The sequence below is a fragment of the Diceros bicornis genome, chromosome 28 (assembly GCF_020826845.1).
Source record: "Diceros bicornis minor isolate mBicDic1 chromosome 28, mDicBic1.mat.cur, whole genome shotgun sequence".
NCBI classification, from domain to species: domain Eukaryota; kingdom Metazoa; phylum Chordata; class Mammalia; order Perissodactyla; family Rhinocerotidae; genus Diceros; species Diceros bicornis.
Window position 1 is genome coordinate 5508129 of NC_080767.1, and position 22306 is coordinate 5530434.

General features: G+C 46.7%; 1 protein-coding gene across 1 annotated transcript in view; it reads right to left on the reverse strand.

Annotated features, from left to right (window-relative positions):
* The window catches only part of LOC131393105 (coiled-coil domain-containing protein 180-like), a 60482-nt gene that overhangs the window by 10735 nt on the left and 27441 nt on the right, over window positions 1–22306 (reverse strand). The window contains 11 exon segments of the mRNA XM_058523542.1: window positions 4576–4686; window positions 6354–6472; window positions 6474–6597; window positions 6882–7054; window positions 8745–8837; window positions 10074–10172; window positions 14876–14992; window positions 15185–15329; window positions 15954–16100; window positions 17502–17682; window positions 19247–19422. Coding sequence (XP_058379525.1) covers window positions 4576–4686; window positions 6354–6472; window positions 6474–6597; window positions 6882–7054; window positions 8745–8837; window positions 10074–10172; window positions 14876–14992; window positions 15185–15329; window positions 15954–16100; window positions 17502–17682; window positions 19247–19422 — 1485 coding nt within the window.

Below are 22306 nucleotides of genomic sequence, written 5' to 3' on the forward strand. Positions count from 1 at the left end.
TAAGGGACAGATGTATTAGAACTGCATGCAGCTGAGGACGCTTGATGTATCATGATGTCTGTAAAGTGACACAGTGACTGTTGTACACACACATCATTGTTGGCCAATTTCTAAATATATGTATATAGGTCACTTGATCTTTCACTTTAGAATTCATTCATCATAATTAAAGAAAATTAGAAATACACTGAAAAACAAGAAGGAAAAATGAATGCCAACATTTTATTGTCTTTCCTTGGGCTGATTTTAAAGTCAGTTTGGAATTAGGCTCATGTGTGTTGCACATTCTGCTCACTTCTAAGTGTCCCCACATCACGGCATCATTTTAAATGGCTGTGTGACACCGGTGGGTATGTATGCACCATGGTTTACAGTCCCCTATCTCTGGACCTTCAGGTTTTTTCCCATTTTTAACTAGGATAAAAAGTATTGCAAGGTATATTTTCGTGTAAGTTTTTTCTTCTTGATAGGATGATTTCCTTGGGAGAGAGACCTAAGGAGTCGCACAAAGGCATAATTTTATGGCTTTCACTAAACCTCCCCAAAATGCTTTCTGGAAAGATAGTTTGCTGTTGACCTTGACAAAAACTGTCTCCTTGACCAAACATTACATGGCTCCTTTGTACACTTTCACTATACCTTCCCAACAATATTCCACTGTGGGATTCAGGCCACTGGCGTGATTTTACTAAGGATAATTTGAAACCTCATTGGTTTCTTTGGAAAACTGGCTCATCTAAGACCCCTCCCTTCCCATCACCTCTGCTCCTTCCTCCTTTTACCACATTCGATCTAGCCTTCAGTTTCCTTGTATCCTCTGATTTGTCCCTCTTCAAAGTCCTACTCTTCAACCCTCTGTCCACCCTTGCCCGACCTTTCCCTTCCCACTCCAGCCTTCAACTCCCTACAGTCACTTGAAATTTAGGCCTCCTGTCCCTATCCAGGCCTCAAGGAACTGCGGAACCGCCGAAAGCAACTGCTTGAGGCTGAAAAGGAAAAAGGGCTAATTGGAAACAGGCTGGAAGTTTTATCCACTCATATGCACTCCAGAATTCAAAAACTCTTATTGAGTATACTTATTTTCATGGCAATATAATTATTTACATGAGTTAAATAAGAATCTGTCTTCTTTGGAATGGGACATAATTGCAAACATTGATATATAACCAAGGCTTTGACTGGAATGTCATAAGGAGAATGATGCACAGAATCGGATATGACCAAACAGTTTTAAGGAACTCAGGTTGACCTGATGGAGCCAATGCTTACCAAGCCGTCTTGGGAAAAACCAGTCTAGTACCTGGCTTACAGGGTTCTCAGCTTTATAGGTGAGTAAGGAAGGCCACTTCCTGGCAGCCCCAGGAACCTTAGGATATCGTGGAGACCTCAAGAAGAGAGGGACTCACCCAAATCCATAGGTACTGCAGGCCAATCTGGCTTGGCTCTCCAGCCTCAAGAGGCTTTTAAAAGTCCAATCTGAGATTCCTTATGAAAAGTTCCAGCAACACAAACTTAAAAAGGTCTATGTGGTCAATTACCATTCTTGCTGCACTTACATAAATAATCAGGCCAAATCTAATGAGACCAGACTTACTTTGTAAACAAGAATCAAAAAGAAAGGGGGATAAAAATTTTATGTTTCAATGGAAAACCAGAGCACACTCCTGTGGGTTCGTAGAGTCTACCCCTATTCACTCTCTTTGAGGTTTTGTTACCTACCTATAAATTGGACTGGATCTTGCCATCTTGCACATTTTGTCAGTCCTTACCAAATTCTCAGTTCTTCTAGTTTCCTTCAATATCTGACTCTTCAAATTAACATTTCCAATTTTTCTCCCATCCTCCTGACTTGATTCCACTGAGAACTAAAACCTGACTGTCTAGACCCTTATTGGGACATTAGGCTCTTTTGTGGCTGGCTTTCCCCGCAGGATCTAAAGGAGCCCTGCAACCTGAAGCTGGCCGAAGGGCACCCTTAATGCTTGCAGCTGCTGCTGTGTGGGCCACTCAGGATGCTTCAGACCTGACATCTAGAAATCTTCTTGTCTGGCTCTCCTGCTACCAGGTCTCAACAGATGGTTCAGCTGGTCCTTAATGAACAAAAGGTGACTGAAGGGGAAATGAATTTATATTGTCCAAAGGAAAGATGACTGTCTCTTCTTTCCTTGAACAAGAGGAGGGACTGACAGACACTCTCTCCTTGACCAACTTTAGACGGGCTCCTCTGAGCCCACTTTTTGACTAGGCCTCTTCCTTGGGCACAGTCTTTGCCCTGCTGGGTCCGGTTTTAGCAAGAATCCTGCTAAGTCAGTTTAGAGATGATCTTCCACCCCGATACCTGATCACGCTGGCCTGCCTGCAGTGAGAATTCCACAACCCTTGAATTTCCCATCCACTGACCCCCTCACTCTGCACGTTGGCTATAAACCCCCACTTGTCCTTATTGTATTTAGAGTTGAGCCCCATCTCTCTCCCCTATTGTGACAGTCCTGGCACCTACTGCAACAGTCCCACATCAAGTCTTCCTCACTGGTTTAACAAGTGTCAGAAGAATTTTTTCATTAACGCCTCCCAGCTGCAGTGCCTGGGAGGGGCCACCTTCACCCTCCTTGATAAACTGGGAACTTCCACTAAAATCTATTTATATGTTGGTGAATCTCAGGCAAAATATGGAACGGACCTGTTCCACTTTCATTTCTTTGCATTCTAATGAGAGTGTTTTCTCCACGTGTTTGTTCTAATTTCATTTCCTCCTTTGGGCGTGATCTCTTCAAATTCTCCCCTCTTTTCTTGCCGCACTGAGTTCTCAGGGTTTTCTTAGCAATTTGCTGGGGGGCAGAAGGGAGGCAGCCTGTTTTTAAAGGCCTTTTCATTTGTTGGCCTATTTACCACCACTGTTTCCTGGCTGGTTGTTATCTAACTTTTAATTGCATTTTAACTCAGAGGAGTTTAAAAATTTATTTGCCGGGGCTGGCCTGGTGGCATAGTGGTTAAATTCGTGTGCTCTGCTTCGGCAGCCCAGGGTTCATGGGTTTGGATCCTGGGCGAGGACCTACGCACCGCTCATCAAGCGATGCTGAGGAGGCATCCCACATATAAAGTAGAAGAAGATGGGCACAGGATATTAGCCCAGTGCCAATCTTCCTCAGCAAAAAGAGGAGGATTGGCAACAGATGTTAGCTCAGGACTAATCTTCCTCACCAAAAAAAAAAAAAGAAAGAAAAAAAGTTATTTGCCAAAATTTTCCACCTTTTCCATTGTGATTTCATCCAGTGTTTCGTTGTGTGACAATCCTGTATTGCACAAGGGAGGCCAGCGGGTGACTTGCTGGCTCCTGTCTGCAGCTCTAAGAGGAGGGATCTCTTCTCCCCACTGTGCAGAGGGGAAGACTGAGGCTTGGGGAGAAGTCACGTAGCCAGATTCCATGTGGGGGTAAAAACATGATTGGTCTGATTCTATTTCCTGGGCAATAACCACTGTGCTATGCCAGGAAAGTCTCCCCCTTTTCAGAGATTTAATACATGCTCAATTTTTTTTTCAGTTTAGCCTATGATTTTTTTTTAATCATAAAAAACTGTGGTGCCTTGACACCATGGATTACTATTCAGCCAAACAAAAGAATGAACTATTGATACATGGGACAACTTGGATGGCTCTCAGGGGCATCATGTTGAGTGCAAAAAGCTACTCTGAAAAGGTCATATACGGTATGAGGCCATTTATGTGACATTCTTGAAGTGACAGAATTATAGGGATGGAAAACAGGTTAGTGGTTGCTCAGGGTTAGGGATGGTGAGGAAGAGGGGGTGGGTGTTGCTAAAAAGGGGAGGTCTTGATGGTGAGGGAACAGTTCTGTCTCTTGATTGTGGTGGTGGTTACACAAATCTACACTTGTAATAAAACGACAGAACTATAAAAAATGGAGAGAGAGTCAAGGTTTTAATGATGAAGAATGTCTTTGGAGTGTGGGATAAGGGAATGTCTATCTGCTGACTTACATGCAGCTTCTGGGCCGCCTGATGTAAAAGCCACCCTTCTTGGCACGGTTCACAAAACCCCAGAGATCAGAGCTGTGGGACAAAATGACTGATGAGCAGGGGTGCTGCGGGTATGGGTCTCCTGTTTAAGGGTAGGGGGATCCACTGTAGATCTCAACTTTCTCTGAGTGCTTTCAATTTTCTGAAGTTGGAATTTCGCTTGTTTGTTGAAATGTAGCCATATTAAAGGGAATAGATTTTGTTTTAATCACTGAAATTAAAATAAAGGAAAAAAGGAATGGGGGAGGGGAAAGCATTAAAAATATTGCAAGACAACTCCACAGCTCGAAAGCCGTATGCTGCCCTGCCACCACAAACGCTTAGCTCGGAAAACGAAACATTTTGGCAAAAATGTCTCTCAACAAATTTAGGTGAAATGGGTTAAGACAAACTGACTTTGACCTTTACCTGTCCCCTCCCGACCCCTCCTTTTCTGCCCTCCACTTCTTATTTTCCCTTCAGCTGAGTAAGGTTTAGCCACCCCCTGACGGAGACAACAGGTTAAATGGAGTTAAAGGAAAAAAGCATTGTCACTTACTCAGCAGGAGGAGGTGGCTTGTCCCCGAGCACCTGGTACTTTCTGTCTGTTCGGTTGGGCTTGGAGTACCGAGTGATGCCGTGGGACAAAGGTGGGTCAGTGTTCTGGAGGCTGGGGACAGACACAGGCAGGGCTGAGCCCGTGGGAGCCCCATTTGGGTTGCTAGAGGCGCTAGGCCTGCTATGGGGCAACCTGACTCCTGTGTCTGGGGCTGAGCCCTTCGAGGTGCCTCCCTACTCTTCAACAGCCTGGAAGACAACCTTACTGTGGGATGAAGCCTTTACCACTAAAGCCTACCCGAGGCCGCTGAGAGCTGGCAAGGGGCCAGAAATCTGTCCCCTTGCTTCCCTGTGGTGAGGACCCAAAGAACAACATGGCGAGCCACCTGTAGGGTTGCCAGCTTTTCAAATAAAAATACAACACGCCCAGTTAAACTTGAATTTCATAAGCAACGAGTAATTTTTAGTCTTAAGTACATCCCATGCAATATTTGGGACACACTTACACTAAAACTATTATGTGTTGTTTACCTGAAATTCACATTTAACTGGGCATCCTAAATTTTTATCCAGCAGCCCTAGCAACATGGACATCATGTTGTGACTGCTGAGAGACTGAATCTGCAAATGGACAATGGCTGGACCACAGATAAATATAGAACTCTGACCCACAGCCTGCAGCAACCTGCCCAGGAAACGAACTCCTGATTGCAGCAAACAACTTGGGAAGCCAGCCTGCTGGAAGCCAGACTGTCATCTCTAGTGACAGTCCAGAAAGCTAAACAATAACTCCTGTAACAATTGGCACCAAATGGCCAAGACTTGATTAAGAACTGACAGCTTCCCTAAATTTTGTCCCTGCTTCCAACTTAGGACAAGCCAGAGAAGGCCAAATACGTACCCTACACAATCACATAGGAGCCCCCTGCTGGCTGGCCTGCCTCCAGCCTCCCCACGCCAACAGCCTCCACTCAGGGCACACCTGAAGCCTTCTCTTTTCTCCACTGTACAGCTTTCCCACTCTTCTGCCTGCTTTTGAGTCTCTGCTAAAATGCAAGTGATGGTGGCTGACTCCCTTGCTGTAGCGAGCTCTGAATAAACAGCCTTTGCTTTTCTCATTTGGTTGGTATTGTTATTTCCACACTGCAGATGTATGGCTTTGTGTTCAAAAAGACCTTCTGGAGGTGCACAAAGCAGGAATTTCCTCACTACTACTTCCTCAAAACCAGGAATTAAACCATGTCACCAAGGGCCCACAGAGGACCCAGCAAGTCCGTTCAGCCACGTGGTTTGTCATCCACCTTCTGTAACATCATGCTCAGAGGTCAGCCAGGGCCCAAGCTCACTGAGCCACGAGTCTAACGCCCGCAACAGGGCACAGTGGGCAGAGCAATGGTCAGCACGCAGAGGCCCAGGGGTCCTCCTGCAGCTCTGTGTTGCCACCCAAGGAAACCACCTCCAATGGCCCTGTTTCTGACCAGGACGATGTATGTGGGCAGGGAGCAGGGCTCGGATCCACCAGCTGTCACATGGACAACCAGTGGACTCCAGACAGGCTCTCACAGTGGAGGCTGTGGGAGGTGAGTCACCCAGCAGATCTGACCAAAGCCAGCGTCAGAGCCGGCCCCTCACTGGGTCCCTTGGAGTCTCAGAGCTGTGAGCACAGCGGCGCATTCTGAGGACAGAGTCTGGTAAAGCAACAAGGTGTTCTCTGGCCTCTGTTTGGGGGAGGGGGTAGGGTCTGGGAAGGGGAGATCCCGGGCAGCCCAGCATCCCTACCTCCCTGCTGAGGTGGCACTGGACAAGGCCTTCACGGAATGTTCTCCCCAGTTCCAGTGTCGCTTCAAGCCTTTGGGTGACACTTGTCCAGGACAAGAGCAGAGGATTGGAGGGGAGGATGGGTCAGGTGGCACCATCAGCTTCCCCACCACCGGTGCCATGAGACCCACAGGCCTGTGTGTCTGTACCTGTCTGGGACCGAACTTTGTCACACTGCTGGGTTGAACGTTTTGAGTCAGGACATCTGAAACCAAAGGAAAGGATGTGAGCTTTTCCCCAGTGACCACGAGGACAGCTCAGGCCAGGCACTGGGCACCATCCCAGTTAGCCCACAACATCATGTGAGTCTGTCCTATTATGAGCCCCATTTCACAGGAGGACACTGAGGCTCTGAGAGGAGAAGCCCCTTGTGAAAGGTCACAGGCTGTCAGGATGGGCTCACATGGGAACTCAAAGAGGGTTCCTGAAGATTCAGGGCCATAGGCCAGAGTGGCAGGGCCCCACTGTGCACCCCATTGTGCCACTCACTGCAGAATCTTCTTGATCACCTCCACAGCTGGGTCTTCAATCATGGACTTCCCCATGCGGCTCGGCTGCGTGAAGGACTCAGGGGTGACCAGGTCTACCCTGGCATCCTCTTCAAGGGCTTCTGAAGACACCAGGATGTCACTCTCCACCTCCAGGTCAGTCAAAATGTTGTCCTGCAGGCCAGAGAGAAGATCCCAAGTGTGTGGACCCAGCCTAGGTGCCAGGGAGGCAGGCAGGCTAGGTTCACATTCCAGCACCACCATGCCCAGGTGCCAGCTGCCTGAGTTCTTTCAGCCTCTATTTTCCCATCTGAAAAATGGCAATGATCATATCTACCTTAGAGGGCCATTCATTCATTCATTCATTCATGTGTGCATGCTGGCCTTCAAAAATGTTTCCTGAGTGTCTGCTCTCTGCAAGGCTCCACCTGGGTCCTGGGACACAGGTTGAAGAGGCCACATGTGACCTTTGTCCTCATGTGGCTGACAGTCTAGTCAGAGAGACAGACACTTAATATGCACTTCTACAAATAAATGTTTGGTCAATATTCGGATAAGTGCTGTGAAGGAAAAGTTCCAGCATCTTCTATGAGGCTGAGGGTCATGGACCTGTAAGGCTGGCTGGTAGATGTGCCCAGGCAGTGTTTTTGACCAAATGGATGAGTGAATGAATGTGTGGATGAGGGAACAGCCATCTCCCCCTCAAGGCCCCTTGGGCCTTAGAACAGGGCTGGAGTGGAGCCCACAGGTAGTGCCCAGCTAGGCTGGTCCTCATTTCATTCTGAGTCTCATCTCAGCAGAGGACTGTAAGAGGCAAGGGCCCCAGCTGGACTCTTGTGTCCATCTGGTCGTGTGATGGAGGCTTAGTGTTGGGAGCATAGGGGGAGAGCATCCCCACAGAAGGAAGAGCCAGTTCAAAATGTGGCAGCGAAAGGCAGGGCCTGAAGAGTGGCCAGAGCAGCACTTGAGGGGTGCCACTTTCACTGCCTTTGGCTCTATGACCACCCCCTAGAAGTTGGTTGAGCACCTCTGGTGTTCAAAGCCTTGTATGAGGGGCTGAGTGTGGGGTGAGGGTAGCACAGTCTGCCTCTTGGGGCACACAGTCTAGGGGAGACAGCCCCTAAAATGGAGACCTTACTGTATGGTCTGTGGGCTCATGGGGAGGTGCTCTGGGGACCAGGAGGCTCTAACCAGACCAGGGGGTGGGAGAAGGCCAAGGGGGAAGTGATGTCTTGATGGGGATGCAGAGAAATAAAGGGGCCATGGAGGGCAGACCGCAGAGGATGCCATATAGGTCCGATTAAAGGGCCTGGATTTTACCCTGAGGGCAGGAGACTGACACAGTTAGACTGGCTTTTTCCAATGTTAGGTCTGGCTGCAGCTCAGGGAATGGATCATGGGGAGAAGTGACAGGATAAGGGCAGCCAGGTGGGCAAGAGACGGGAATGGGGGAGTGGGTGAGCTTGGATGAAGCAGTGGGGGTGGGGTGGGGAGAAGCCAGTGGCTGCTCATGGGTATAGGTGAGAAGGAAGAGGCTGAGAGGTGAGGCTGCGGATGGGCAAGGTGAGCTGAGGGTCCTGATGGGGATGAGGAGGTGACGCCAAGAGGTAAGGGGGTCTCCTAAGAGACCAATGTAGGGAAGTGGCCCATCTGGGATATGAACTCAGATCTGATTCCACAGCCTGTGGCCTTTCCAAGGCATCCCAGTAGGCATGATGTCCAGTAGGAGCCTGGGAGCCCTCTCTTCCCTTAGGCTCTGCTGAGCCCTGTGGGTCTCCTAGGAGCCCAGCCCAAACAGCTCCCCCACTATTCCCCCCCACCCCATCCCATTCCTTACAGTAAAGACTACTTGAGTCTCGGACACCTTGTCCAGTCTGCAGTTGAGGTACTGAATCCTCTGGCTCAGTTTTTCTTTCCAAGTTTGGACAAAGCCAAGGAGGTCTTCTGTGGTCACCATCTAGTAGAACATGGAGGAAGAGAGCCCCAGGAAGCAGGCTGCGGGAGGGCAGGCTGTTTCCATCTGCACCACAGGGATGGGGGCTGGCTGGTAAGAACATCTTTTGGTTCAGTGGAGGCCCCTCACTTGCAGGGAGGGCCCTGGGGAAGTGGGGAACACTGGACCGGCTCTCTTAGGTGGCTGCTCTGGGACAGTAGATCCTTTACTGATGGGGCATCAGGACTTCTAGTCCTGGTTCTATGGATTTGTTCTGGACAAATGATTTAAACTTACTCAGCTCAATCTCCCCATTTGTGTAATGGGGACACAGAATGTTTCCAGGGATCTCTTCTAGCTCTAGCACTCTACATTTAGAAGGAAATGTTTGGTCCAAGATGGCGAGGTTGTGTAGAAGTGAAATGGCCACAGCCTTTCTGGAGGGTGATCTGGCCATCTCCAGGACAACATCAGATGCATAGCCCCTGGAGCAGCAGTCCCACAGACCATGCCCCACAGGTGCAGAGGGAAGCAGCTGTGAGGATGTTCACCTTCATACACACCACTTAGCACATTGTTCCCTGAGAGGTTCACTGACCTGGTGGGTGACCCAGGCCATGAGGCACCTTGGCCTCTTCTGCTTCCTTCATTTCCAGTGCACTCTGACTCCCACTCATCCCCTGCCACTCAACTCTGGAATTGGAACATGTCCCTGCTGGAACCCTGTCCAGGCCACTATTTTCTCTGCCTCAGTGTCGACATCCTGCCTCACTCCTACCTGCCTCCCTGCCTTTCCTCACCCAGCAGCCAGGAGGCTCTCCTCAATGTCGCACTGAGCACACAGCCCTGTTCACACCGTCCCCGGCCCCCACTGCCTTCACCATGCCTCTGATGCACTACTCCCATCTCCTGATCACTGTTCTGAAGAAGTGTCCAACCAGTGTCCTCCATCAACACAGGGTTGCCTGCCCACCCAAGCTCGTGTTCCCCCTGCCTGGCCAGGAGGCTGCACAAGCCCCTGGCACCCTTCCCAACACCCTGGCACCACAAGGAGAGGGCAGAGAGGGGGAGCTGGGAGGTGGGGAAAAGTGGGAGAGCAAACATTTCTGCTCTGGAGAGGCAGGGCTGCCCCTAAAAGGCCTGCGGAAAGGCCCACAGCCCTCATTTCCCCTGCCTGCCAGGGGATGTGCAGACACATCTGCATGAAAACACAGGGGTCACCAGGGGCTCTCCATACCTCAGCATCTACTGAGCACTTACTATTTTATCTCCCCTTGAGTTTTGACACACTTCTACCTTGCTTTGAAGCTGTTCCAGAGAAGAATTTAATCCATCTGATTGCAAATTAGATTTTGCAACCTAGAAAAATCAGAGGTTCTGAGATTTGTTTCTAGAATACTTATTTTGATCAGGAAATGTTCAGCAAAACATATTATCAGAGAGATAGATTAAGTATTGAAGAAATGAAATCGGGGGAAAATAAACAATCTTATCAGAAACTAGACCAATGGAAAAATAAAGATTTTTTTTTTTTTGCTGTCAAATAAATAAGATTTAAAAATAAAATTAGTGACCCAAAGTCCTGGTGAGGAGTTAGGAGGACACACTTATGCTCTACTGGTGAGGAGACTTCTGTATAAGCCAAGTGGAAAGCACAAAGAGCCTTAAAATGTTCACAGTCTACCCAGTAATTCCAGCTCTGGGACATAGCCTATGGCCATAATCAGAGTTTCCTGTGCAAGTGTATTTATCACACCATTGGTATAATAATAAGTGAAATCCACTAAATATTCCTCCAAAACGGAATGGTTAAGTAAAAATGTCAACAGGGGGTGACATCAGCATCATGACGGAGTGAGCTTTTCCCCTTAGACTCTCCCCGCTAAGACACAACAAAAAGGACATTCATATACCAACAGACGACATTCACATGACGCAAAAGACGTCTGAGAGACCCACACAGCCATACATCTGAAGGTGAAGGTGCTGGTACTCCAGGAGGAAGTGGAAGGAGGTAAGGAGAACTCCTCTCCCTCTCCAACAAGAGTAACCCTGGGACCGGGACCACGTGGCTCTCTGAGAGAGAGCAGGGAGGGGCAGCCCTCTGCAGGAAAACCGTCACTCTCCAAGTTCTCTCACAGCCTGTGGAACATTCCCATATGGAAGGGACTGAACTGTTGCAGGGTGCCTTCATCAAGCTAGCATCTCAGGAGAGCAAATAGCGAGGGAAGCGGGAGAAGACCCCAGGCAAAAGAAAGAGCCCCTCGCCCCACCTAGAGCACCAGCACAGCTGGTCAGCCAGAGTGCCCACAGATCGCAGCAGACTCAGAACACACAGCTCTTAAGCCCCACTCAGTGGCGGCAGGTGAAAGCTGTGACCAGATACTTTCAGAATGAGGAAAAATAAGCCCACGCCCTCAAGCAGTATGCAAAAATACATTAAATCTCCAGACCAGACGGAAAATGACAAGCACCCAGAAATCAATCTGGAAGGCACAGAAATTTATAACCTAAATGACAGGGAATTCAAAATAGCGATCATAAAAAAGCTCAATGAAATACAAGAAAATACAGATAAACAACTCAATGAAATCAGGAACTTCTTCACAAAAGAGATTGAAACTATAAAGAAAAACCAATCAGAAATGTTGGAGATGAAAAACAAAATGGAGGAGATAAAGACAAATCTGAAATCTTTAAAGAAAGAGCTGACAGTACAGAAGAAAGAATTAGCAATATTGAGGATAGGAATGCAGAAATGCTCCAGATGGAGGAGGAGAGAGAACTAAGACTAAAAAGAAATGAAGAAATTCTCTGAGAAATATCTGACTCAACTAGGAAATGCAACATGAGGATTATGGGTACTCCAGAGGGAGAAGAGAGGGGAAAAGCAGCAGAGGGCTTGTTCAAAGATGTAATAGCTGAGAACTTCCCAAAGCTGGGGCAGGAGCTGGAAATACCAGTGAATGAAATCAATAGATCTCCTAACTATATCAACATGAAAAGACCCTCTCCATATAGTATACAGTAGTAAAGCTGGCAAAAGTCAATGATAAAGAAGAAATATTAAGGGCACCAAGATACACACACAAAAATAACATACAAAGGAATTCCTATCAGGCTCTCAGCCAATTTCTCAGCAGAAACTCTACAGGCTAGAAGAGAGTGGAATGATATATTCAAAATTCTGAAAGACAAAAACTTTCAGCCAAGAATATTCTATCCAGTGAAAAAATCCTTCAGATATGATGGAGAAATAATAACTATGCCAGATAAACAAAAGCTAAGAGAGTTCACTGCCACAAGACCCCCACTACAAGAAGTGCTCAAGAAGCCCCTCATGCCTGAAAAAAAAAAAAAAAAGAGAAACGGGATACAGAGCTTTGAGCAAGGAGAAAAATAGGTAGACAAAATCAGAAAAATTGCAGCTCTCTATCAGAACAGGTTAGCAAATGCTTAATAATAACATCAAAGATTAAGGGAAGGAAAACACCAAAAATAAATATAACCTCATCACTTTAAACAAAAACTCACAACACAAAATGGAATAAGTTGTGACAATAATAACTTAGAAGGGGAAAAGGAAAGGGAAGGAATCGACTTAGTCTAAGGAAATAAGAGGCCATCAGAAAATGGACTAACTCATTTAGGAGACGTTTTATACAAACCTCAAGGTAACCACCAAACAAATAATCAGAACAGAGACACATATGATAAATAAAGAGAAAATTAAGAAAACCGTCATACGGAACTACCAAACTGAATTGGTAGTCCAAAACACATGGGATGAGAAACAAAGGAAATGCTAAAGAACTGGAAAATGAGTGATAAAATAGCAACATTAAGCCCTCATATATCAATAATCACTCTAAATGTAAATGGATTGACTTCTCCAATCAAAAGACACAGAGTAGTGGAATGGATTAAAAAGAAGACCCAACAATATGCTGCCTCCAGGAAACACATCTCAGCGCTAAAGACAAACACAGGCTCAAAGTGCAAGGATGGAAGACAATACTCCAAGCTAATGGCAAACAAAAGAAAGCAGGTGTTGCCATACTTATATCAGACAAAGTAAACTTCAAGATAAAACAAGTAATGAGAGACAAAGAGGGGCAATATATAATGATAAAAGGAACACTCCACCAAGAAGACATATCACTTATAATGCACCCAACATAGGAGCACTAAAGTACATAAAGCAACTATTAACAAACCTAAAAGGAGATATTAACAACAACACAATAATAGTAGGGGATCTTCACACCCCACTTACATCAATGGACAGATCATCCAGACAGAAAGTCAATAAGGAAATAATGGACTTCAATGAAAAACTTGATGAGATGGACTTAATAGATATATAGAGAGCACTCCATTCAAACACAGTAGATTACACATCCTTCTCAAGCACACAGGGAACATTCTCAAGGATAGACCATACGTTGGGAAACAAAGCAATGAGCAGAGGATATGAACAGACATTTTTCCAAGGAAGATAGACAGATGGCCAAAAGCACATGAAAAGATGTTCCACATCACTAATCATCAGGGAAATGCAAATCAAAACTATGCTAAGATATCACCTCACACCCATTAGAATGGCTATAATCACCAAGACAGAAAATAACAAATGTTGGAGAGGTTGTGGAGAAACAGGAACACTAATTCACTGTTGGTGGGAATGCAAACTGGTGCAGCCTCTATGGAAAACAGTATGGAGAGTCCTCAAAAAATTAAAAATAGAAATACCTTAAGATACTGGGTATTTATCCAAAGAACCTGAAATCAACAATCCAAAGAGGCTTATGCACCCCTACGTTCACCGCAGCATCATTCACAATAGGCAATATGCGGAAGCAAACCAACTGTCCCCCCACTGATGACTGGATGAAGAAGATGTATATATATATAATGGAATACTACTCAGCCATAAAAAAACACAAAATCATCCCATTTTTAACAACATGGGTGGACCTGGAGGGTATTATGTTAAGTGAAATAAATCAGACAGAGAAAGACAAACACCGCATGATTTCACTCATATGTGGAAGATAAACTAACACACAGACAGAGGGAACAGTTTGGTGGTTATCAAGGGGAAGGGGGTTGGGGGGTGGGCACAAGGAGTGAAGGGACGCATTTACATGGTGAATGACAAACCATAATGTACAACTAAAATTTCACAATGTTATAAACTATTATGACATTAATAATAAAAAAAAAAAAGTCAACACATCCAGGAGAGGAAAGCCATCAAAAATGGTGTTTTTGAAGAATCTGTAAAGATTATACAAGCTTAAAAAATTATAAATTTTTATAATTTATAATTCATAAATTATCGATTCATAAAATTATAAATTATCATTATAATTTATAAATGTATAAATTATAAATTATTATAAACAGCCCCCTTCCCCAGTGCCCACTGCCCTGACTGTCGATCCAGCACCAGGAGCCCCGCTTGCACGGCCCTGCTGACCAGTCCAGCCACCTCTCCAGCTTCATTGCTTCCAATTTCTCCCACTCCAGCTCTCTCTCCTCTTGGCTCTGGCCCCTCAGGATTTTTTCATGATCTCTCAGGACACTGCTCCCTCCCTCCTGCCTGGCTGGCTCCCACTTCTCCATCCAGCCTTGGGAAGCACCACTTTCCCAGCCCAGGTTCAATCCTCTCCTCTCTGCCCCTCACATGACCCTCTTCCCCTTTTGTCACCCAGATGGCCTGTTCATGGTGAAGGCCATAATTTCTGGTGTCAGTCAGACCTGGGTTCACGTTTTGGCTCTACTATTGAAGAGTTCTGTGTTCTTGCCTAAGTCACTTAATTACTCTCTGCTTCGGTTTCTTGACCTCTAAACACAGTTAATCAAAATAAGTCTAGTAGCAGGGTGCATGCTTAATAACTCAGTGAGTGCCAGAGGCTATTATGATTTAACCTCTGTCTCCCCAGCTGCAGTGCAGCTCCACCCTCAGAGAACACAGTGGGATCCAGCACCTGGAACAGTGCCTGGCGTGCAGGCGTGTGTGATAAACATCTACCAGATGAAGAATGAATCCATCCTACCTCACACTTGATGTTCACCTGCAGATTTGTCAGCAAACGCTGGATTTTCTCTATGAAAATAAGGTCCACAGACAGATTATGGAATTTACTTTCAAACTTGTTGATGACATCATTGGCCTGTAAAGAAATATAAGAAGTAAAGGAAGGGGGGCTTAATTTGGAACTTTTGGATTTTGGAAGCAGAGGGGACAGCTTCAATTAATGGTTGGAGAGGGGGCTTGACTGGCTCGTCAGGCGATGAGCCAGGCGTCCACCTTGTAACCGGGGGTCCTGGGAGCCTGGCTTGAGGGCGGAGCCAAGCTCACCCACCTGGTCCAGGTACTCGCTCTCCATCTTCTCCATGTTGATCATGATTAAACTTTCAACAAACTCTATCCGGGAAGCTTCCTTCTCCAGTCGATGACACAGGGAGTCAATTTCTTCAGGAGAAAAGTTGCCTCCCTCTGAAAACAATCTGAAAATAATTTGGGAGAAATAAAAGCCACTGATCAGACCTGAAACTTTTCACTCATCCCAAATACTGTGGTTGACAAGGCTTTAGATTAAATGTACAAGGTCATGGTAAAATGAATGCAGACATTCCAATCAAAGAAGCAGGGAAACAACCCAAATACCCATTGGTGGACGAATGGATAAACGAAATGCAGTAGACATGCACAGTGGAATATTATTCAGCCTTAAGAAGGAATGAAATGCTGACACACGCTACAACATGGATGAGCCCTGAAGACATTATGTGCAAAAGGATAAATATTGCATGATTCACTTATATGAGGTGCCTATAGTAGTCAAATTCAGAGACAGAAAGTAGAACGGTGGATGCCAGGGGCCAGGGGAAAGGAGAATGGGAGTTAGTGCCTAATAGGTTCAGAGTTTCAGTTTGTGAAGATGAAAAAGTTGTGGAGACGGATGATGGCGATGGTAGCACAACCATGTGAATGTACTTGATGCCACTGAACTAGACACCAAAAAATAGTTAAAATGGACAACTTTAGGTTATGTATATTTTGTCACAATAAAAAATTAAGGAGAAACAAGACCACCCCTCAGTAGAGAAAGCCCGGATGCTGGCTCCCACCTGCAGTGCTTGATGAACTCAACGTTGGTGAGGCGAAGCTTGCTCAGGCTCTCCTCCAAGTACTGGCGGAAGCTGCGCAGGGACACCTGGACAACATCGATGTAGTTAAGCAGCTCCTGGTGCAGTGTGCCGCTGAGGGTGACCAGCCTGGGGGACACGGGAGGGGAGGGTGGTGGCCTGGACGTGAGCAGGCAGCCTGGGAGGCTGCTTGCGCTCCACACGCTGCATCCAGCTGGGGGGCCACCAGGACCACTGCCCATCTTCTCTGGGTAGAAAAAGGGGCATTAGAAGGAAGTTCAAAATGCCAGAGTGTGCAAGACACAGTGTGGAACTCTCAGTGTGCTGGATCACAAGGCATCCCTCTCCTCTCTCTGGCCCTGCCACCAAACTGGTAAGAGTCCCCAGGTCTTATTGGGTCTCCTCCCCTCCAGTACGCTTTCGCTAACTCCCAGCAACGTGGCTCCTGTGCCCTTGTACTCTCCCAGAAGAGTGCCCTGCAAGTTTCCTCTTTACATCCGAGTCCACTCTAACAGCTGCCTCTGGTGAACCTGATCGCCTTGCAGACACCTGTGAGGGCTCCTCACAGTAACAGTACCTGACTGAGGCCTCTCTGGGCATGCAAGAGTCTCCATCTCAAATCCCCGAATGGCCTCCCTAGAACCCCTTGCTCTGCCCTAGTACACTCCCCCAGCCGAGCCAGGCCAGGGCTCCTTCTCTGACGGGAGAATTCTGCCCCTGCCTACCTTCCTCCACCCCAGGCACAGGGGCATCCTGCAGGAAGCTCCTCCTGATTTCCCCTGATGGAAGAGATCTTTCCCACCATGGACATTTTGGGGCACTCGTTTGCACTCTGAGCATGTGCACCATTTTCTCTGTCTGGCTGCTCACCCACTGCCAGTCCCAGTGCCCAGTGCCCAGGCCCAAACCCAGCCCCTAATGGATAGCCCCAGTCTCAGCCCCAGTGCCCAGCACCTAGCCCCCAGCCCAGCTCCTATTCTCAGCCCCGGCCCCAGTGCCCAGCCCCCAGCCCCTAGTCTCAGCCCCAGTGCCCAGCACCTAGCCCCCAGTCCCCAGTCCCAACCCCAGCTTCCAGCCCCTGACCCCGGCCTCCAGCCCCCAGTACCCAGCCCCTAGACCCCAGCGCCCAGCAAGCATCCCCCAGTCCCAACCCCAGCCCCCAGCCCCAGCTCCCATTCTCAGCCCCAGCTCTCAGCCCCAGTGGCCAGCTCCCAGCCCCCAGTCTCAGCCCTAGCCCCAGAGCCCAGCCCCCAGTCCCAACTCCAGCCCCCAGCCTCCAGCCCCCATTCTCAGCCCCAGCCCCAGCGCCCAGCCTCCAGTCCCAACCCCAGCCCCCAGCCTCCAGCTCCAGATAGATGTCTCACATGGTTGGACTCTTACTCTTGTGAAAGAGGTGACGTGAAGAGAAAAAGTTGCTAAAGGGCCTGAAAACGGACTCTTTTATCCACCAGGGAGAGACCACTCCTTTGAGAGCAGCCACCTGGTTGGGACTCTAGGGCCCGGAGGCCAGGAGACTCCCAGGGCCCTCACCTCTGGCTCTTTGTGGCATTCAAGAAGATGTGCTCCATGTCGTAAATCTTGCGTTGGAAGTTTTTGCTCCTCATGTGTAACTCTTCTTGGAACTGGTGGAACATCAGGTTCTCCTTCTTCAGCGTCTCAACCACCCCAGCACAGTGGCTGTTCAGCCGCTCTTGATGAAGCAGGAGCTCAGCTGAAAAAGGATGAGGGGAGCTGAGGCCCTCGGGGATCCTGAGACACCTCAGGACATTCCTTTCCTGGACTGTGACGGCTGCCTCTCTCAGGCCAGCTGCAGAGCAGGGACCATTCAGGTCAAGTCCCTTATCCTGCCCCCACCCCGCCCTCACCAGGGCTTGGCCTGGGAATGGGCGCAGATCTCAGAGAGGCCAACCTGAGACTGTCCCAGGGTCTCTAACTGCCTGGCTGTGAGCAGGGAGGTCCCCACCTGCAGCAGAAGGGAATGAAGCCTGCGAAATGGAGAGTCCCAGGGGAGAAACCTGGGGGCACGTGGGATGAGTAGAGGGTGTTGAGGAGGGCGGGGATCTCGGTGAGAGGGTCTGGGAGAAAATAACCGGCACAAAAGTGGGCAGTCAGCTTTGTTCCTTTATTTCAGCGGATATTCATTTACAATGAGCCTGAATTCCACTGGACTTCTAAGTAAAAAGAACGAGGATTTGGCTTCAAGAGCTCCATCAGAGGCCTTCAGAGCTAGCACACAGCCCCAGGTCACCCCATCTGACCTTCCTGCTGCCTGGAGTGGTGAAAGTTCTGTGGTCCCAGCTCTGCCAAAATGAAGGGTGCGACTCTGGGACATTGTTTCTTTGGCCTCGGTTTCCACAGTGTGCATTGGGCCAGACACCCAGACAAGGGGACGGAAACCAGCCTTCAGGGGGCATCTTTATTTGTATTTATATTTAACACACACATTTTCCGAATGAAGACAATGAGGTTCCAAAAGTCAAGCAGGTCTCCCAAGGCCACAAGCATTGGGACTCTCGGCCAGGTTGTCTGATTCCACAACTCTTTCACTGCCCCAGGCAACGGGAGATTGGAGGGGGGGGGGTGGAGGCTCTGCAAGCTCTAAAGGTCTGTGATGAAGCTTGAAGTGTGACACGAATGAAAACCCGACAGGGGCCATTGAAGGATCCAACTAAAAGTGTGTCCCCCCCATTAGGTGCCTAAGAGAGAAACGGCACCTCTTTTTAAATGTTATAAATTATAAGCTGAGAATAACGGCTACCAAGTTTGGAGCTTGTACCAGGTGCTCATGATTCCTCATTGTACCATTTCAAGGAGAGTTAATTACCACCACCAACATCCCCTCCGCCAGGTGAGGGAGGGATCAGAGAAGAAGTCAGGTAACCCACCCAGATTCACACAGCTATAGAGGTTGAGTCTGATAGCTCTGACTCCTGAGCTACAGGCTTGCCTCTGGAGCATCCACCATGCAGGTATGTATCCAACAGGAGTGTGAGTAGATCTGGGATCCACACAGCTAAAACAGGACAATATTCTTCGTTTCAGCATCTAACACCCTCTTTTTAAAAAACAATTAAGAAAGTTTCGAATGAGGATTCTGAGTACTACCTTCTCTGCCAGCCTGGGAGGTGCGAACCATCACCCACATCTTTCATGATGTGACGACAACATTCTAAATGTTGTTTGGTGCAAACTGGGGCAGCTGATGAACTTGGAGCTGTGGTGGCATAGACACTAGGGGTCTAGGGGAGGGCGGCCTTCCCAGGCAGGGTCTCTACCTGCTCTCACGTTGTAGATGTCCTTTTCAATGTGCTGGGCTCTTGGCTGGTGCAGGTGCAGACGCAGCTCCAGTTCTGAATGCAGCTCATCAATCTTGGTGGCCATGATGACCCGGGCATGGAGGGCACGTTGGTCAAACCACTTCTCTAAGTGCTCGAAAAAGCCAGCTCGAAGTCTGAGGGACAGACCAGTGAGGGTCAGCCCTGCCAGCAATCATGACCAGGGAGAGATCTTTCCATATTGACACAGTGCTTCCCCCTTTCACTCCTTTATTTTATTTCCCGACTACACTGTATTTCTTTTCCACGTCCGGGTGGACCATCATTCATTTAACCAGACTCCTACTGGAGGACACTGGGTGGTTTCGAACCATTTCTTCTTACAAAGAAGGCTGCAATGAATAACCTTGTACATATGTCAAGTGCAGAAGCATTTCTATAGGATAAATTCCCTGAACTGGAATTGTTGATCAAAGGCTAAAATACATGTGCAGTTCTTGAAGATGTGGCCAAACTGCTTCCATCGCAAGGCAACCTGAACTCCCATCCACAATGAATAGTAACTCCTATTTCTCCATAGCCTCAGAGTGTATTGTCAAACTTTTGAATTTGATAATTTTGTCATGTTATGACTAAGACTGCGCATATTTTCACGGGTTTAAGACTATTTAAGTTCTTTTTCTGGTACTATCTATTAATATCTTTTGCCTATTTCTCTATTGTGTAGCTGCATTGTTTCTTATCTCTTTATATGGGGCGTCTTTATATATTGGGAACACGAGGTCCTTTGTGATATGAGTTGCAAATATTTTTCCAAGTTTATCACTTCTTTTTTAAAACGTATGTATTGTTAAATGGCCATGTATTAAGATATCAGTTCTCCCTAAATGTATCTATAGATTCAATGCAATAATAATAAAAAAAAGCTCAGCAGATATCTTCCTATGGAAATTGATGAGCTGATTTCAAATTTATATAGAAATTCAAAGGGCCAAGGATAGTCAAGACAATCTTGCAGAAGACCAAAGTTGATGGACTTATACTAACAGGTATTAAGACTTAGTATAAAACTACAGTAATCAAGCAGAGTGAGGTGGTGGTGCAAGGATAGACACAGAGAGAGACAGAAAAGAGGCTCAGCACAGCAGTGGGGAGAGGAGAGTCTTCTCAAATGGCCTGGGTTATCCAGCTATCCAACTGGTTATCCCTATGGGAAAGAAATGAATCTGACTCCTATCTCATGCATAAACAAAAACGAATTCCCAGTGGATTTTACAACTAAATGTGGAAGTTTAAAACAATAACATTTGTAGTAGTTAACATAGGAGGATATTTTCATGACCTAGTGGCAAGCAAAGATTTCTTAGATAAGATAGAAAGTACATTAACCCTAATGAAAAAATTTATAAATAGGACCTTATTACAAATAAGAATTTCTGTTCATCAAAAGATACCTTTAAGAGAGTAAAAAAAGGTGGCCCGGTGGTGTAGTGATTAAGTTTGCACACTCCCCTTTGGCAGCCCAGGGCTCGCTGGTTCAAATCCCGGTCACGGACTGATGCACAGCTCATCAAGCCATGCTGTGCCAGCATCCCACATACAAAATAGAGGAAGATGGGCACAGATGTTAGCTCAGAGCTGATCTTCCTCAGCAAAAAAATAAAGAGAGCATAAAAAAGGCAAGCACAGAGGAGGATGAACATTTTGCTACGTATTTACCTGACAAAAACCTCATATCTAGGGTAGGTAACTAACTCACATAAATTAATAAGAAAAAGGATAGACAATCCACCAGAAAAAAATGGGCAAAAGATTTGACTAGGCATTTCACAGAAAGATAACCAAATGGCCAACAAGTATATGAAAAGGTGCACAACATCATTATTCATCAGGATAATGCAACTTAAAACCACAATGAAACACTACTACATATACACGACAATGGCTAAAATAAAAACCGCTGACAATACCAAGTGTTGGTGAGGATGGGGAGCAAATGGAACTCTCACACACTGTTGTAAACTGTTAAAACAAAACCACTTTTGAAAACTCTTGGGTAGTATCATTTGGTTGTATTGCCTCAAGATGGACATACATGTAACTCCACATCCCAACAATTCCACTCTTAGTTACATATCTAATAGACATATAAACATGTATTCACCAAAGGACTTGTACAAGAATGTTCAGAGTGGCATTGTTGGCATATTCCCAAATGGGAAACAACCCAAATGTGCATCAGTAGTAGAATGGATAAGTAAAATGGGTTGTATTTTTTCTAATGAAATACCATACAGAAATAAAAATGAGCTACAGCCACATTCAAAAATGTTTGAAACTTACAAATATAATGAAAGATGCCTGACATAAAAAAGTACATTCTGTATGATTCCATTTAAATAAAGTTCAAAAACAAGCAAAAGTAATTCAGAAGTTAGAATATTTGTAATCCTTGGGGAAGAGAGGGCACTGATGTGGGATGGGTACATAAGGGGGGCTCCCGTGGAGTTGGTAAGGTTTATTTCTTGTGGGTACTGGTTCCCAGGTGTGTTCCCTTTGGATAATTCATTGAGTGATACACTCATGATTTCCATACCTTTTGGTATGTATGCTTCAACATGAAAATCCAGTCAGTTGGATCCAGAACTTTTTTCTTAGTTAGTCCCAAGGCCAGATGGCATAGTGTTTGGTTCAAGACTCTGGAATTGCAGGGTCTAGATTCATATCCTCAATCTAACCACTTCCTTTCTTGAGATCTTGTCCAAGTTACTAACTCTCTGAGCTTTAGTTTCTTCATCTGTAAAATGGGCTAATTATGGTACCTCTCTCATAGTTATTGAGGGGATTAAATCCTCTCAGTAAATATTAGCTCTTGGGTGGTCTTTGCTTTTCTTTGTTCTATGGGCCATGGAGAAGACCGATGATGGCCCGTGGAAGAGGATGGAGAAGGATGAGGTTCAAGTCAAGAGACATATGTGAAGTGAGATGTAGGGAGGTTGAAGGAGAAGAGTCCAAAGGCCTGACTTTACTCCTTCTACTCCCTGCCCATGTGTAAACATG